Source organism: Oncorhynchus masou, chromosome 30, assembly GCF_036934945.1.
Source record: "Oncorhynchus masou masou isolate Uvic2021 chromosome 30, UVic_Omas_1.1, whole genome shotgun sequence".
NCBI classification, from domain to species: domain Eukaryota; kingdom Metazoa; phylum Chordata; class Actinopteri; order Salmoniformes; family Salmonidae; genus Oncorhynchus; species Oncorhynchus masou.
The window spans coordinates 55,962,907-55,981,652 of record NC_088241.1 but is presented as its reverse complement, the minus strand read 5'-3'; the positions used below and the strand labels follow the sequence as shown (position 1 = coordinate 55,981,652).

Here is an 18,746-nt window from a genome sequence, read left to right as displayed (position 1 = left end):
GTCGTATTCCATCTAGTAATGGATGTAAAATGATCTATTACAGTGAACAGAGCACCTGGGTTTGTTCTAATGTTTTGATATTGCACCACAAGGCTTGTCCGGCTTCTTTGTCTCCTTTGCTTCTCTTTTTCATTAAGGCAAATTCATTTTTAAGATGTTCTAATATTATGTATTAGACCGATAGGTTAGCCATCAGCATTTTAAGAAGTTTTAATCTATCTACATTTGGTTTGCAGATGTCATCTGTGAATTTGTAGTACTGAAAATGTATAAATGATATGTATTTAGGTTTTTTTCCCATGCAATTTCCAAGTTTGTTTATTTTTATATTTTGATGTTTCTATTTAAAATAACAAAGACTACGTTTGCCGTGTTTTTGACCCATAATCCTAATCTTTAGATCAGATTATCATCAAAACATACAATACAATCAGGTAATGGATAAATATTTGTAAAAACACTGTATACTCTAACAATAATTTTTTTGTCAAAACAGGAGTCTCCGAAAGCCTAACCTGTCATAGATTGGTCTGTCCCTGAGCCTGGACTCTCCATTTGTCTCGGCGCTGATGGTCACGTGATCAGCAGTACCAGTGTGTGAGCATGATGATGATGAGCGCATGGTGATTATGTCATCTTCATGTCTTCGGTGTAATGTGCAAGCCCTGGTTAATGACTTTCAGAGAGGGAGATGAATCCCACCCCACCTCAACCCTGATACACCAAGGAAGGGTCACCACATGCATATTGATGAGTTTGGCTAGATTATTACACACACACACATGTATACCCATACAGACATACACAAAAAATAGCATTTCATTTTTGCATCTAAAATTACCTTTCACACAGGATTAGAATTTATACAATATGATGTAATTTTCAACAAACAGCAGATAATTTGTTCAGAAAAAAATATCTATACGTTCAACCAAAATAGACCACAATGTGGGTCACATTAATATACTGGAATAAATAGAAATTGTCTACGAACACGAGGAAATTATAATCCAATATGATAATCCAATATCTATCAGGACCCTCAACCTTGTACCCATGGCTTTGTCCTCATGTCGTCACGTTGATTTGGTTCAGTGGAGTAAACAACCCAACAACTAAATAACCAGTCAACTTCGGCATGCTGTATCCCAACTCTAACAACACCAGAAATCACTAATGGGCAATTCCATGGTAAAGGTATTACATTTTGACTCAGTTTTTTAAACTTTAAAATGTATGCCAAAGAAATATCATTGATTTCAAAGTTTAACAAGCCATACAACTCTATGCACAATGACTACTTTTAACAATTTCCACAGACATTTTACAAAACCAAATTTAGTGGAAGAACGGTGTAGATTCAAACTTTGGTAACGGAATGGCAGTAAAATCTCCCATAGGTTTTATACAACCACGTTTTCCAAAAACTCTGTTAAATATCTGCTCAGAATGAAGGTTCAAAGATGTCTGCAGAAAGAATGGGGTGTCAGCTATGACACTGCACCTTGATTTTGAAAAAATCTATTTTGGTTATTGAACTACAGTAAGTGAAGTGGATTACGGTTACGGAAATACAGCATGGGTCCCAGATCTGTACTACACAGGAATGCATAATTATTTATATGAATGTCATTCTCTGCATGTTTCACAAGTTTGGACATCACAGCACAGCATTGCACAGTAGACTACAGTACAGTAGAGTTCAGTACAGTACAATACAGTAAAGTAGAGTATAGTGCAGTACAGTACAGTACAGTACAGTACAGTACAGTACAGTACAGTATACTGCACTGTAATCTACTGCACTATACTCTACTTGTATTTACTGTACCGTATTGTACTGTATTGTGTTGGAATGCACTTTGCTGTCCCTTCAACGGGACAGTTGTAAATCATGCAGCGCCTTGTGTCAAGATTTTAAAGAAACAACTAATGTTGGTACATATAAACGTCTTATATTGGCTGGAAGCTTAAATTCTTGTTAATATAACTGTCCAATTTACAGTAGCTATTAATGCGAAAAAATGCCATGCTATTGTTTGAGGAGAGCTCCGAACACCAAAACACTTTTTTCACCTCTGAAGGTGAAATGTGTACTTACATTCTGAAATCTTGCTCTGATTTATCATCCAAACGGTCCCAGAGATACCATGAAGGGTAATTTTGTTAGATAAAATCCTATTTCATATCCAAAAAAGGTCCATATAGCATGCACGATCGATTTTGTATTTCCACTCGTTCAATTTGCAAAGAAAGAAATCTGTGAAAATCTGAACCTAAACGTTGTTTCAACCAGCCAAATCACATTTGTATGTATTCCTCAGAGATCCTAGAACGTAACCAGACTTCACTATATCATTAGGGGTGTAGTGTATCCTATAGGACACCATATTTGGTCAGAGAGCGACACCTTCATGGTACGCTGATGGCGCGAGCGGCCTTCACTTGAATGACTTTGTCAAATAAGCACCAATTGTTGTCAAGCAAAGCCAGCTGGACAGCCAATGAGCTGGGCTTCATGGGAGTGTCCGTATATGTTGTAAACCCTGCATATGTCATAAAATGTAGCTACTAACTTTGTACGACAGCATGCATTTTCCTTTTGGAAAAAAATTATAAGAATATTATGAAGTTATGAAAACTGCTTGTTTTGCAAATGTTGAACTTAAAATATGGCTACTAATACTGGAAAAGCTAAATCAACATCCAAGTATACATATTTGACGATATTCTTGCAGAAAAATGTAATATGAATGCAAATCTCTCCTTCACGATTTGCCCAAATGTACTTGGGTGACTTCACACTAAATGTCATGTAGTTCGATCATACTTCAAGTTATTCATCTGAAACTCTGCACATACACTGTTGCCATCTTGAGGACACCATTGGAACCAGAGTGATGGCTAGAACTGGGAACTTTGTCTTGTATTTCAAAGATGGTGGTAGAAAAAAACTGGTTGTTTTTTTCTTTGTATTTTCTTCTACCAGATCTATTGTGTTATATTCTCCTAGATCCAATTCATATTTCCACAAAATTCAAAGTGTTTCCTTTCAAATGGTACCAAGAATATGCATATCCTTGCTTCAGGGCCTGAGCTACAGGCAGTTAGATTTGGTATGTCATTTTAGGTGAAAATTTAAAAAAAAGGGGCTAACCCTTTTAAACCACCAGACAACAGAAAGACAAAGAAACAGTTATCAGCTGAACATAACAGTATGCCAGTGGAAGAGAGGACAATAGTAGGTGATCCAACTGTGGTTTGTGACTGTTATGATTTCCCATTGTAGCAAATTCAGTTGCAATAATTCCATTAACGATGTTTGTGTAATTCCGGTACCAATTTGGTAACGGAATTACATGTTTTAATCACTTAATCATTGTATGCTGTAGCATTAAGATTTCCCTTCACTGGAACTAAGGGGCCTAGCCCGAACCATGAAAAACATCCCCAAACCATTATTCCTTTACCAGACTTTACAGTTGGCACTATGCATTGGGGCAGATAGCATTCTCCTGGCATCCACCATTTCAGTGCAAGAGGCATCACTACAGTCCCTGGTTCGATTCCAGGCTGTATCACATCCGGATGTGATTCGGAGTCCCATAGGATGGCGGACAATTGGCACATCGTCGTCTCCGGGTAGGCCGTCATTGTAAGTAAGATTTTGTTCTTAACTGGCTTGCCAAGTTAAATAAAGGTTCAATTACAAAATAATAATTTACCCAGATTCGTCCGTCGGACTGCCAGATGGTGAAGCGTGATTCATCACTCCCAAGAACGCCTTTCCACTGCTCCAGAGTTCAATAGCTTTACAGCTCTCCAGCTGAAGCTTGGCATTGCGCATGGTGATCTTAGGCTTGTGTGCAGCTGCTCGGCCATGGAAACCCATTTCATGAAGCTCCTGGCGAACAGTTCTTGTGCTGACGTTGCTTCCAGAGACAGTTTGGAACTCAGTAGTGAGTGTTGCAAACGAAGTTGTAAAAATGTTTGTGAGCTAGTGTGGCTGATCACTTCGCGGCTGAGCTGTTATTGCTCCTAGACATTTCCACTTCACAATAACAGCACTTACAGTTGACCAGGGCAGCTCTAGCAGGGCATATATTTTACAAACTGACTTTTTGGAAAGGTGGCATCCTTTGACGGTGCCACATTGAAAGTCACTGAGCTCTTCGGTAAAGCCATTCTACTGACAGAGATGGCCGCCTCGCTTCGCGTTCCTAGGAAACTATGCAGTTTTTTTTTTTTACGTGTTATTTCTTACATTAGTACCTCAGGTCATCTTAGGTTTCATTACATACAGCCGAGAAGAACTACTGTATATAAGATCAGCGTCAACTCACCATCAGTACGACCAAGAATATGTTTTTTCGCGACGCGATCCTGTGTTCTGCCTTACAAACAGGACAACGGAATGGATCGCATGCAGCGACCCCAAAAACGACTCCGAAAAAGAGGGAAACGTAGCGGTCTTCTGGTCAGACTACGGAGACGGGCACATCGTGCCCCACTTCCTGGCATTCTTCTTGCCAATGTCCAGTCTCTTGACAACAAGGTTGATGAAATCCGAGCAAGGGTAGCATTCCAGAGGGACATCAGAGACTGTAACGTTTTGTGCTTCACGGAAACATGGCTCACTGGAGAGACGCTATCCGATGCGGTGCAGCCAACGGGTTTCTCCACGCATCGCGCCGACAGAAACAAACACCTTTCTGGTAAGAAGAGGGGTGGGGGTGTATGCCTTATGGCTAACGAGGCATGGTGCGATGAAAGAAACATACAGGAACTCAAATCCTTCTGTTCACCTGATTTAGAATTCCTCACAATCAAATGTAGACAACATTACCTACCAAGAGAATTCTCTTCGATTATAATCACAGCCGTATATATCCCCCCCCCAAGCAGACACATCGATGGCTCTGAACGAACTTTATTTAACTCTTTGCAAACTGGAAACCATTTATCCGGAGGCTGCATTCATCGTTGTTGGGGATTTTAACAAGGCTAATCTGAAAACAAGACTCCCTAAATTTTATCAGCATATCGATTGCGCAACCAGGGGCGGAAAAACCTTGGATCACTGTTACTCTAACTTCCGCGACGCATATAAGGCCCTGCCCCGCCCCCCTTTCGGAAAAGCTGACCACAACTCCATTTTGCTGATACCTGCCTACAGACAAAAGCTAAAAAAAGAAGCTCCCACGCTGAGGTCTGTCCAACGCTGGTCCGACCAAGCTGACTCCACACTCCAAGACTGCTTCCATCATGTGGACTGGGACATGTTTCGTATTGCGTCAAATAACAACATTGACGAATACGCTGATTCGGTGTGCGAGTTCATTAGAACGTGCGTTGAAGATGTCGTTCCCATAGCAACGATTAAAACATTCCCTAACCAGAAACCTTGGATTGATGGCAGCATTCGTGTGAAACTGAAAGCGCGAACCACTGCTTTCAATCAGGGCAAGGTGTCTGGTAACATGACTGAATACAAACAATGCAGCTATTCCCTCCGTAAGGCTATCAAACAAGCTAAGCGTCAGTACAGAGACAAAGTAGAATCCCAATTCAACGGCTCAGACACAAGAGGCATGTGGCAGGGTCTACAGTCAATCACGGACTACAGGAAGAAATCCAGCCCAGTCACGGACCAGGATGTCTTGCTCCCAGGCAGACTAAATAACTTTTTTGCCCGCTTTGAGGACAACACAGTGCCACTGACACTGCCTGCAACGGAAAAATGCGGTCTCTCCTTCACTGCAGCCGAGGTGAGTAAAACATTTAAACGTGTTAACCCTCGCAAGGCTGCAGGCCCAGACGGCATCCCCAGCCGCGCCCTCAGAGCATGCGCAGACCAGCTGGCTGGTGTGTTTACGGACATATTCAATCAATCCCTATACCAGTCTGCTGTTCCCACATGCTTCAAGAGGGCCACCATCGTTCCTGTTCCCAAGAAAGCTAAGGTAACTGAGCTAAAGGACTACCGCCCCGTAGCACTCACTTCCGTCATCATGAAGTGCTTTGAGAGACTAGTCAAGGACCATATCACCTCCACCCTACCTGACTCCCTAGACCCACTCCAATTTGCTTACCGCTCAAATAGGTCCACAGACGATGCAATCTCAACCACACTGCACACTGCCCTAACCCATCTGGACAAGAGGAATACCTATGTGAGAATGCTGTTCATCGACTACAGCTCGGCATTCAACACCATAATACCCTCCAAGCTCGTCATCAAGCTCGAGACCCTGGGTCTCGACCCCGCCCTGTGCAACTGGGTACTGGACTTCCTGATGGGCCGCCCCCAGGTGGTGAGGGTAGGTAACAACATCTCCTCCCCGCTGATCCTCAACACTGGGGCCCCACAAGGGTGCGTTCTGAGCCCTCTCCTGTACTCCCTGTTCACCCACGACTGCGTGGCCACGCACGCCTCCAACTCAATCATCAAGTTTGCGGACGACACAACAGTGGTAGGCTTGATTACCAACAACGACGAGACGGCCTACAGGGAGGAGGTGAGGGCCCTCGGAGTGTGGTGTCAGGAAAATAACCTCACACTCAACGTCAACAAAACTAAGGAGATGATTGTGGACTTCAGGAAACAGCAGAGGAACACCCCTATCCACATCGATGGAACAGTAGTGGAGAGAGTAGAAAGCTTTAAGTTCCTCGGCATACACATCACAGACAAACTGAATTGGTCCACTCACACAGACAGCATCGTGAAGAAGGCGCAGCAGCGCCTCTTCAACCTCAGGAGGCTGAAGAAATTCGGCTTGTCACCAAAAGCACTCACAAACTTCTACAGAGGCACAATCGAGAGCATCCTGGCGGGCTGTATCACCGCCTGGTACGGCAACTGCTCCGCCCTCAACCGTAAGGCTCTCCAGAGGGTAGTGAGGTCTGCACAACGCATCATCGGGGGCAAACTACCTGCCCTCCAGGACACCTACACCACCCGATGTTACAGGAAGGCCATAAAGATCATCAAGGACATCTACCACCCGAGCCACTGCCTGTTCACACCGCTATCATCCAGAAGGCGAGGTCAGTACAGGTGCATCAGAGCTGGGACCGAGAGACTGAAAAACAGCTTCTATCTCAAGGCCATCAGACTGTTAAACAGCCACCACTAACATTGAGTGGCTGCTGCCTACACACTGACACTGACTCAACTCCAGCCACTTTAATAATGGGAATTGATGGGAAATGTTGTAAATATATCACTAGCCACTTTAAACAATGCTACCTTATATAATGTTACTTACCCTACATTATTCATCTCATATGCATACGTATATACTGTACTCTATATCATCGACTGCATCCTTATGTAATACATGTATCACTAGCCACTTTAACTATGCCACTTTGTTTACATACTCATCTCATATGTATATACTGTACTCGATACCATCTACTGTATCTTGCCTATGCTGCTCTGTATCATCACTCATTCATATATCCTTATGTACATATTCTTTATCCCCTTACACTGTGTATAAGACAGTAGATTAGGAATTGTTAGTTAGATTACTTGTTGGTTATTACTGCATTGTCGGAACTAGAAGCACAAGCATTTCGCTACACTCGCATTAACATCTGCTAACCATGTGTATGTGACAAATAAAATTTGATTTGATTTATGTAGAATGCTTGTCTGTGTGCTCGATAGTATACACCTGTCAGCAACGGATGTGGCTGAAATAGCAGGATCCACTAATTTGAAGGGGTGTCCAAATACTTTTGTTTCCATAGTGTATTTCTGATAGATATTTTCCAAGACTCCTTTTCCATCTGTTTATCCAGAAATTAAAGCCTTTACTTATGTGTAATTTTTAAGATGAAAAAATGTATGCCTTAATTTCCCAAAAATATAGACTGTTAACTTTCATTTGACACCTAATGTGATTTACTCTGATAAACTTCACATGTTGGTGCTCATGGGTCCTTTCACATGGAAATGCCCTGCTGTGTCTGTAGGATGGTGCCTTGTAATCCCAGGGGAATAAAAGAACATCAGATTACGCCACAAAGGAAAATGCCACTGGTAAATTGGGATTGGGAGATTACGCAGAATAGGACTTAATCTGATTAATATGGAGGGGAGGAAGAAGGCTTCTGGATGTTACTCCATAATTGCATATTTCAGATGAGGTGATATTCACACATTACTAGGTCACATATTGGACAGCCAGCCAATCAGTCAGCCAGTCAGCCAGTCAACCAGTCAGCCAGCCAGTCAGCCAGTCAGTTAATCAGTCAGTCAGCCAATCAGCCAGCTAGCCAGTCAGCCAGCCAGTCAATCAACCAATCAATCAGCCAGTCAATCAGTCAACCAGTCAGTCAGTCAGTCAGAGCAGTCAGTCAGTTAGTCAGTTAACCAGTCATGGATAAACGTGGGAACATGTTCACCTGACCTCAAGACTGACACACACAAACATCCTCTTTACAGTCACTCTAAAGATCACACACAAAGACAAGCAAATATATGAAAAATATATTATTTAATGTAGCCATCACTGACTGTTACCATTATATAATTATGTGTAACTAATGTGTATAAAAATGCAGAAATGCTGATCATAAATAATGTATAATGCATGAATGAAAATGAGAGTAAAAGCAAAGGATAGTAGAAAACGACACTGTAGAAAAATGACTGTGTTACTTATTCATCTCATATATTATATGATTTATTATTAAGTCAGATAAACAACACAGCAGGTCATTTTAGGCCACAGGAATGACGTCTTAGTTGTCGAACTCCCCCAGGTCCAGCCAACAACATCCTCCCTGTGACCCGAGACTCCCTTCAAATGAGCAAAATACATTCCAATTGAAAACAGAGTCGTGGGATAAGCATACATTAATGCAAAGAAATCTGTCAAATAATTAATGCAACTGAATTGGTTACAATGGGAAATTATAACAGTCACAAACCACAGTTGGATCACCTGCTACTGTCCTCCCTTCCACTAGCATACTGTTATGTTCAGCTGATAACTGTTTCTTGGTCTTTCTGTTGTCTAGTCGGTTTTACCATTACTTGTTACTTCTGTAAACTCTCATTATCCTCTCACCTCATGAGGGAGAAAAAACAGAATATACACTACCGTTCAAATGTTTGGGGTCACTTAGAAATGTCCTTGTTATTGAAAGGAAAGCACATTTGTTGGCCATTAAAGTAACATGAAATTGATCAGAAACACAGTGAAGACATTGCTAATGTTGTAAATGACTATTGTAGCTGGAAACGGCTGATTTGTTGTGGAATATCTATATAGGTGTACGGAGGCCCATTATCAGAAACCATCACTCATGTGTTCCAATGGCACGTTGTGTTATCTAATCCAATTGTATCATTTTAAAAGGCTAATTAATTGATCAGTAGAAAACCCTTTGTAGTTATGTTAGCACGGCTGAAAACTGTTGACTTGATAAAAGAAGCAATAAAACTGGCCTTCTTTAGACTAATTGAAAATCTGGAGCATCAGCATTTGTGGGTTCGATTACAGGCTCAAAATGGCCAGAAACAAATAACTTTCTTTGAATACTCGTCAGTCTATTCTTGTTCTGAGAAATTAAGGCTATTCCATGCGAGAAATTGCCTAGAAATGAACGATTGCGTACAACGCTGTGTACTACTCCTTTCACAGAACAGAGCAAACTGGCTCTAACCAGAATAGAAAAAGAAGTGGGAGACCCCGGTTCACAACTGAGCAAGAAGACAAGTACATTATAGTGTCTAGTTTGAGAAACAGACCCCTCACAAGTCCTCAACTGGCAGCTTCATTAAATAGTACCCGCAAAACACCAGTCTCAACATCAACAGTGAAGAGGTGACTCCGGGATGCTGGCCTTTTATACACAAACTTGAGCTCAGGCGCATTCTGTTTCCATTGATCATCCTTGAGATGTTTCTACAAGTTGATTGGGGTCCACCTGTTGTAAATTCAATTGATTGGACATGATTTGGAAAGGCACATACCTGTCTATGTAAGGTACCATAGTTGACAGTGCATGTCAGTGCAGAAGCCAAGCCATGAGGTCGAACAATTGTCAATAGAGGTCCGAGACAGAATTGTGTCGAGGCACAGATCTTGGGAAGTGTACAAAAACAAATTCTGCAGCATGGAAAGTCGCCAAGAACATGGTGGCCTCCATCATTCTTAAATGGAAGAAGGTTTGGACCATGAAGACTCTTCCTAGAGCCGGTCGCCCGGCCAAACTGAGCAATCAGGGAAGAAGGGCCTTGGTCAGGGAGGTGACCAAGAACCCTATGGTTACTCTGAAAGAGCTCCAGACTTCCTCTGTGGAGATGGGAGAAACTTCCAGAAGGACAACCATCTCTGCATCACTCCAACAATCAGGCCTTTATGGTAGAGTGGCCGGACGGAAGCCACTCTTCACTAAAAGGCACATGACAATCCACTTGGAGTTTGCCAAACAGCACCTAAAGACTCTCAGACCATGAGAGTCTTTAGATGGGAACAAAACCAAGAATATTGTTTTGAGAAGCAAGATTCTTTGGCCTGATGAAACCAAGATTGAACCCTTAGCCTGAATGCCAAGTCTGGAGGAAACCTGACATGGTGGTGGCAGCATCATGCTGTGGCGATGTTTTTCAGCAGCAGAGACTGGGAGACTAGTCAGGATCGAGGGAAAGGCGAATTGCGCAAACTACAGAGAAATCCCTGATGAAAACCTGCTCCAGAGCGCTCAGGACCTTGGACTGGGGTGAAGGTTCACCTTCCAACAGGATAACGACCCTAAGCACACAGCAAAGACAATGCAGGAGTGGCTTCGCGACAAGTCTCTGAATGTCCTTGAGTGGCCCAGCCAGAGCCCAGACTTGATCCCGATCGAACATCTCTGGAGAGACCTGAAAATAGCTATGCAGCAACGCTCCCCAGCCAACCTGACAGAGCTTGGGAGGATATGCAGAGAAGAATGGGAGAAACTCCCCAAATAAAGTTGTGCCAAGCTTGTAGTGTCATACCCAAGAAGACTTGAGACTGTAATCGCTGTCAAGGGTGCTTCAACAATATACTGAGTAAAGGACCTGTATTTGCTTTGTCATTATGGGTATTGTGTGTAGATTGAGGAGGGAAAAAAACTATTTGATGCATTTTAGTATAAGGCTGTAACATAAAAAATTTGGAAAATGTCAAGAGGCCTGCATACTTTCTGAATGGTCTGTATATACAGAACCAGTCAAAAGTTTGTACACATCTACTCATTCAAGGGTTGTTTTTTTTCTACATTGTAGAATAATGGGGAAGACATCAAAACTATGAAATAACAAATACTGAATCATGTAGTAACCAAAAAGTGTTAAACAAATCAAAATATATTTTATATTCTTCAAAGTAGCCACCCTTTGAGATAGTGTATAGCTGCTGATTGCTGTGGTAGCCATGCTGCTTAAGTGTTCCTTGAATTCTAAATAAATCACAGACAGTGTCACCAGCAAAGCAGCCCCACACCATCACACCTCCTCCTCCATGCTTCACGGTGGGAACCACACATCCGTTCACCTACTATGCATCTGACAAAGACACGGTGGTTGGAACCAAAAGTCTCAAATTTGGACTCGTCAGACCAAAGGACAGATTTTCACCGGCATAATGTTCATTGCTCGTGTTTCTTGGCCCAAGCAAGTCTCTTCTTTTTATTGGTGTCCTTTAGTAGTGGTTTCTTTGCAGCAATTTGACCATGAAGGCCTGATTCATGCAATCTCCTCTCAACAGATGTTGAGATGGGTTTGTTACTTGAACTCTGTGAAGCATCTATTTGGGCTGCAATTTCTGAGGCTGGTATAACTCTAATGAACTTATCCTCATGAGAGACAGTTTCATCATAGCGCTTGATGGTTTTTGTGACTGCACTTGAAGAAATGTTCAAAGTTCTTGAAATTTTCCGCATTGACTGACCTTCATGTCTTAAAGTAACGATGAACTGTCATTTCTCTTTGCTTATTTGAGCTGCTCTTGCCATAATATGGACTTGGTCTTTCACCAAAAAGGGCTATCTTCTGTACACCACCCCTACCTTGTCACAACAAAACTGATTGGCTCATGCACATTAAGAAGGAAAGAAGTTAATTAAATTAAAATTTAATTAGGGACATCTGTTAATTGAAACACATTCCAGGTGACTACCTCATGAAGCAGGTTGAGAGAATGACACAAGTGTGCAAAGCTGTCATCAAGGCAAAGGGTGGCTACTATTACTACATGATTCCATATGCGTTATTTCATAGTTTTGATGTCTTCACTATTATTCTACAATGTAGAAAATAGTAAACATTAAGAAAAACCCTGGAATGAGTAAATGAGTCCAAACCTTTGACTGATACTGTATATATTACATTTAAAAAAGATATATATACAGTATATTTAATCCTAATCGGATCTCATTTGCTGTGTTAACTTTCTGGTTTGTTTCGATAAGCCCCTCTGAGTCCTTGTTTCAGTTTTGCCCCACATTTTCATTTTACTGTATCAATCTGCATTGAACAGTGTAGTCTGCAGGTCCCCTACATTACATAATGGTATCATGTGCCTGACCGAAGAGCGTTATATCCCAGCAGTTGATATTGGTTGGCTGAGCCCAATGCAGGGCATATACTGTATCTTTGTTCCTCTGTTATGAACCGACGTGGGTCATTCAATTCCCAGAGTTTTAGCCTGTTACTGATATGAAGAGGACAGTTGAATGTATTTTCCATGTTTATCATCCTTAGCATACATCACATTTATTTTATGGATAGGTACCCTGGTGGCTCTTGATATGGTAAATTGGATATTTTATGGTTTAATGAAAAGGGAGCATTTTTTATCTTTCCCATTTTATTCATGACCTCTGAGTCTAGCCATGAACGCCTTTAAGACAGGTTAGGCTTTGTTAGATTCATGAATAAAAACGATGCTGTTGATTATGGCTATTGGCTACTGTTAGCCGGCTGGCTGCTGAGCACTGGTGGTACAGCTAGGAACCTACCTACCTGTATTCTTTTTAGTGTACCACTGCCCCATCATGCAGTTGCCAGAGAACCATAGATGTACTGTTCAGAGTTTGGGAAACTGTCCTCATGTTGGCTCAGTCAATAAATAGCTACTATCATCTATCTGAATGAGCTATACAGGAACTGATGGTGAAAAACATTAAATTCAAACCCTCTCCAGATCCCTCTTCAACAGACTTGCAGGTCTGAATCAGTGAAGCAAAAAACAACGTGAAACTCAGAATAAGACAACACATATCAAACTAACTGACACAGTTTACCAAAGTGGAAGTCTTCATGTTCTGAAAAAAAAAAACATTTTCTTAAATGACAGTTTTAGCTGCTTTGTACCATATGTGCCTTGTTCATGTTTCCTTTTGACATTGTTCTGGTTCTTCCTCACACATATGGCTCTTTCTCACCCCAGGGGAGGAGGCTCTATTGGGCTAATGTGAGTATTAGTATGGGTTAAATGCTCCCGTCATTTATGCATTAATGCCAATTGCATAATTGATGTTTTTGTGAAGTCTCAGTTTCCAATGGCCCCTCGTACTATTATATATCTGCCATTACTATTGGTGTAAAACTGTGCACTACAGGTATTTTAATACTGGAAAGAGTACTGAAAGCTGAAACAATCCAGTCTTGTGCATCAGCTCCTGAAACTAGTTGATTTCTAGCAGTAATTGCTGACAGTATTTCTATGCCAGAGCCATTCTTGATGTGTGCCTCATTATTTCCCCTCCTGATTAAGGTTCATTGTGTGGTGATTCAAGCCGTTTATGCGCTTGATGGGATTAGATAGGACAGTGTAATGACCCTGTTGTGTAAATGGCTCATATACACACACTGGGCCCTAGATTGGAAACTGGCACAGAAATATGACAAAGCCGTGAACAGGGTAGATAATGTCAGATGGATATTCAGATCCTTAAAATAATGATGGCAAACACACAGGACTGTGTATGATCTTAGCGATGACTTGAAGGAAACCCTTTGCTTATATATGTGGCTTTTATGTATTAAAATCAAGGATACTCTACTATGATGCACGCTGCCAGAGGGCAATATCCTCCGTTTCCTGAGCCTCTAGACTTGAATAAGAATCAGACACAAAATGCTCTAAACGGACAGCATTTAAAGGCATGCCATTGTGAACAATATTTCACTGGCATTAATATAATGAAGTCCAGGTTCCTGCTTTAGAAACAATATGTTTTGGTGTATTTAAAATGAATATGAAATGTAATTTAATTTAAAACGAGTATTGTGTATTTTATACTTCCATTTAATTGTTTATTTCAAAGATGAATCAAAGGAAATGATAAGTATTTCCCCCCATGAGTGTGCCTTAAAGGCTTACTAGAAATAATAATTCATCCTTAAATGCAGCAAGTTAGTTTTCTGTCTATGGGCCAGAGGGACCAGACTTATCCCATATTTTGCTGAGAACAAGGTCTTTGAGGGAGCTGTGTCAATTCATGTTTATCTGGTCCCAAAGTAGTTGTTCAGTTGGCACAAACATTCTGCAGTTGTCCTCAGTTAAGCACCCCTGAAAACGTCTGAAAATGAGGACTTGCGCTGTCCATGGTTCTGAAATGCTCGCATTGATGACGACTGACATCAAATAGCTTACTGTCACTGTGAAGACTCAACTAAGTGGCTTAACTATTCAATGTGAATGTGAACGAAAATATTTTCGAGATTTTACAGTAGCACCAAATATTTAAAAAATATAAATTAAACGGTAATGTTTTTGGCCTATATTATCTTGAATTACCATTATTTTTTCAATAGTATTATTGTTGTTAATATCTATCTTGGTGTAATTTGGTTTTGTTTTAATTTTGTTATTAATGTTTGCTCAACACATTTTTATTAATAAGATCTACTCATTGGAAAACATTACATTATCAAAACTTGTTAATATTGTTGTCGCAATGAATTGCACCAGCTAGAAAAGTAGATCAAAAGATGTGTCCTATTTCCTGTCTTCCTCTTCGACCAGCTCTTATTGTAGTCTGTCCTTCAATATTTGGATTAAGTGTGTGATTTCTAGGATTATACACAATTGCTCCAGTTTAAATACAATTTCACTAGGTTGCCCTTTGGCCCTGTCTTTTACTCTCAGTCCTGCTGATAAGATAAACAGGACAATACAGGACAATACACACCTACGGCAATGCTGCTGATCACTGTGCTACGTCGTTATTAAAGACACCCAATTACGGCAATGAACAGTGTCGTAATTACGTTCCCTAATCACATTCTGGAGGTCTAATTGCCTTAACGATGTGTTCCATTAAAAGAATGTAGGTATTACAGTCGACAGTTTTCATACACAGTTGTTGTCTAATTAACATATTATTAGACACCGTCGTGGAAATTGTTTTAATAATCGTAATTAAGCCTGGCTGAGCTTTGTAAAGTAATACTAACAGACATGTCATTCTAGCCAGAGGGCAACATTGCCCACCACGTCTGGCCTATGCTCCCAAGGCTTCGTGTTACTTTACAGTTCAACGTCCAGAAAAGTTACCGCTTTTGATGGAGCAGAAAACGATCAACTCATTATTCTTACACAACATGCTTGGCATATGGCGAGGTTCCGAGGATCAACAAGCACTTTTTGGTTTTATTAGGCTAAGACATGACCTGGGAAAATGAGAAATTAAAATGCATTGTTATTTAGGCTTTGATGCAGGAATATAGAAATATACATGGAATATAAAATAAAGTTAGAATAATAACTCGATAATCACGTGCAAATACAATTCCTTGAAAATATGCTAAAATAGCCACGTTCAGATTTTTCGAAGATGAATGAGGCAAAATAACGTCGAACCGCTGAAAAATAGAATTCAGTCCCGGCTTCGTTTTCTTACATTTCTCCACTTTCAGTGACTACACATCAGACGAGCAGACGAAGGAATTCGTTATGTTCAAAATATTTTAATAAAGCTTTCCAACACATAAACACATACAAATGGCCCTCTTTATTCATATAGTACAGTAACTAATGTATCTACAATAATGCACTGCTTGACCTGACAGCGTGCCTGATCCCTCAAGACCTCGGCCTTATTGCAAGAGTGTATAAGAAATTACGCAAATCAGACACGTCGCTGTGCAGTATACAGTGTACCACCATGCAAATAAAATGTTTCAAATCAATAAATTAAAGGAAAAAAATCGAAAAGGACATAAACTGAAGATACAGGCCATTAGAGACTCAAATGCCATTATATTACAGTGCCAAAGAAACTGTCAATGTAGCACAAGTGTTTCATTAAAAAAAAGTATTTAAATGACAATATACTTTGGGGTGAGAGATGAAAACAAATATTTCGTATTCAACTCAGTTCACTTTGCTTTCCCTCAGGACATGCCTATGGGATGCTCAGTGAATTCTCAAAAGTTCACCAAATAACGACCAATAAGCAAACGCCTTCATATAAATCAAGTTCATAAAGCAGCAAGTTTGTGGTTTCTCATATTAACTAATGTTCCGTCTATTCAAGTGAAATGGTCGCATGTTGTCAGGTCAACACTCCATACAGCGTCCATATTTGAGCAAGTAATTAACAATTGTCAATCCAGCACCACTTGCGCTCCTTAACTTCTGTTTGGTTTTTCACTGTCATTCATACCAGCACTTAAATGATGCTTTATATACACAATCAAGTATTGTCTGAACAAAAAAGCGCTTCTTTGAATGCATTTGTAAATGTTATAAAAGTAGGCCTACTGATCATCAGCTTTACTTCATGGTCTACACTGACTTGCAACCTTTCCAAAGTCGCCATGTGTTTTAAAAAGTGGTGTTGTTTTTCTCTTGCATGTGCTTCTCTGAGTCTCTGGTACCCGCTCGTTGTTGTGATGCTGTTAAGGCTTGTCAGTGCATTGTTTAAACAGGCTCGAAGTGACGTTGTTGAAAAGGACACATTTGTCGGGGCAGGAAGACCCGGCCAAACCGGTGGTGAAGGGGTACACAGGCGGCTGGTCGTACGCACTTATCCCCGCGCTCAGACCCGGTAGACCCGGAGCAGCAAGGGCCGTTGTGGCGGGTATGGACGCCGCTGAGATGGCCTGACCCTGGTTCAGATAGGCCACCAGCCTCCTCATCTCTTCCAGAGCCTGCGCCTGCATGAGGATGTAGTTTTTGGCGAGTAGCAAAGTGGCGATTTTGGAGAGTTTCCGCACTGAGGGACTGTGCGCGTATGGGATGACAGAGCGCAGCTCGTCCAGCGCATCGTTCAGGTCGTGCATCCTTCGTCTCTCCCGCGCGTTGATGTTTAGTCTGAGTGTTTTCTGCTCTTTATTTTTCTTACCTCCCTCCGGTTTACCGGCGGCCACCGTTCTCCCATCGGCCAGGAGGACCATCTCACATCTGCCGTCGCTGTCATCGTCCTGGCTCTGCTCTCCGCCACTGCTCTCGGCCGCCGAGGTCCTGTTGCTGCTCTCGCCGAACTTGACGCACAAAGATCCGGTCGGCAGACCCAGCGGTCCCCCTCGACCGCCAGCCAGTCCACCGGGTTGAATTGGGTCTGAGTCGGTCTGGTCGAAACAGCTGATCGGTGACTGGCGGTCCCTGGACCCCGGCAGGTTAACACCAGCCGCTGACCTGAAGGAGTCCATCTTTCTGTTGGAGACAGCACTGAGTGTTTTGTGGAAAATATCTCCCGGTCCGTTCAAGTTCATTCTCCTGTCCATAGCACTTGTCCTCTCCTCCAGACTCTGCTTTAGTGGGTGGCAGTTTCTGGAGACTCTCTCCCGGCGACGGTTCTTGTATAAGTTTCTTGCTTTGTGCGCTGTCAGAGAGAGTGAGTTGGTCTTGATGCTTTATTATTGCTCGACTTGTCAACTGAGATGTGGAGACGCATCGGCTCTCTCTCTCCCTCTCTGCGCTCACGCTGCTTATTCGCTCTGATTCACCTTCAGCAGATCTCCACGGCGATCAGCATCACGCGCAAAAACGGGGGAGTCTTTTCCATCATTATCTCGAGGCGGGTTAATATGAAGAGGATTTGCCTATTGGGATACCGCTCTCTCGCACTCTCTCTGCCCCCTCTGTCTACCCAATCAGGTTAACGATGTAATTAATGGGATTTTAACAAACAATCCCGAGTGCTCTCCACCTCCTCCCTCTGTATCTCTGTCCTTCTCAGTCTGGGTATAGTTGCTCCGTGTGCACACATGTTGTGAGGAGCTGCCTACAGCTTTATAATGGGGCGCTGGTGTTTATTATACGAGTTACCGTCTGTATAAAAGCTTGAGTACATGTTTGCAAGGTGCTGCTCCTATTAGGATCCCCAACCACTGCTTTTAAAAGTGACATGCCAAGCGACATTCACCCGTCAGTGGGCAATCTAAATGCGCTTCTCTATTTCAGAATGATGAATACGTCGTCGGGATAATATAACTCTTTATTGACTATTGAGTCACTACACTGTCTTTATCCTCAAGTGTGAGTTTTTCTCCTTCCCTGCCTTCTCCTCTGTCTTAATAAGAAGCGCTTAATTTGTATACCAATATGATATTGATTCTACTCAAAGTCCACGCATCTTTTGGCTGTTGATTAAAATGTATAACTATTTTAATCCTGTTCAAACTGTGTACTACTGAGAATAGAAAACACAGGCAATAGTCTACTGTTTCTAGCCTAAAATCCAGAACCTGTTTTACTAACATTCCATGCCTTGTACTACGTGTCATGCCAAATGTTTTGTCAAAT

The 18,746-nt window shown here is 41.7% G+C and overlaps 1 protein-coding gene across 1 annotated transcript; it reads right to left on the bottom strand.

Annotated features, from left to right (window-relative positions):
- Positions 1–15,984: 15,984 nt before the first annotated feature.
- LOC135523199 (class E basic helix-loop-helix protein 22-like) lies at positions 15,985–17,986 on the bottom strand. Its single transcript, XM_064949920.1, has one exon. It carries the CDS (start codon positions 17,723–17,725, stop codon positions 16,898–16,900), a length of 828 nt encoding a protein of 275 aa, XP_064805992.1. The 5' UTR covers positions 17,726–17,986; the 3' UTR covers positions 15,985–16,897.
- Positions 17,987–18,746: the final 760 nt, after the last annotated feature.

Coding starts and splice junctions, on each gene's coding strand:
- LOC135523199 (XM_064949920.1), bottom strand. CDS start 17,725: ATGGACAGGAGAATGAACTTGAACGGACCGGGAGATATTTTCCACAAA.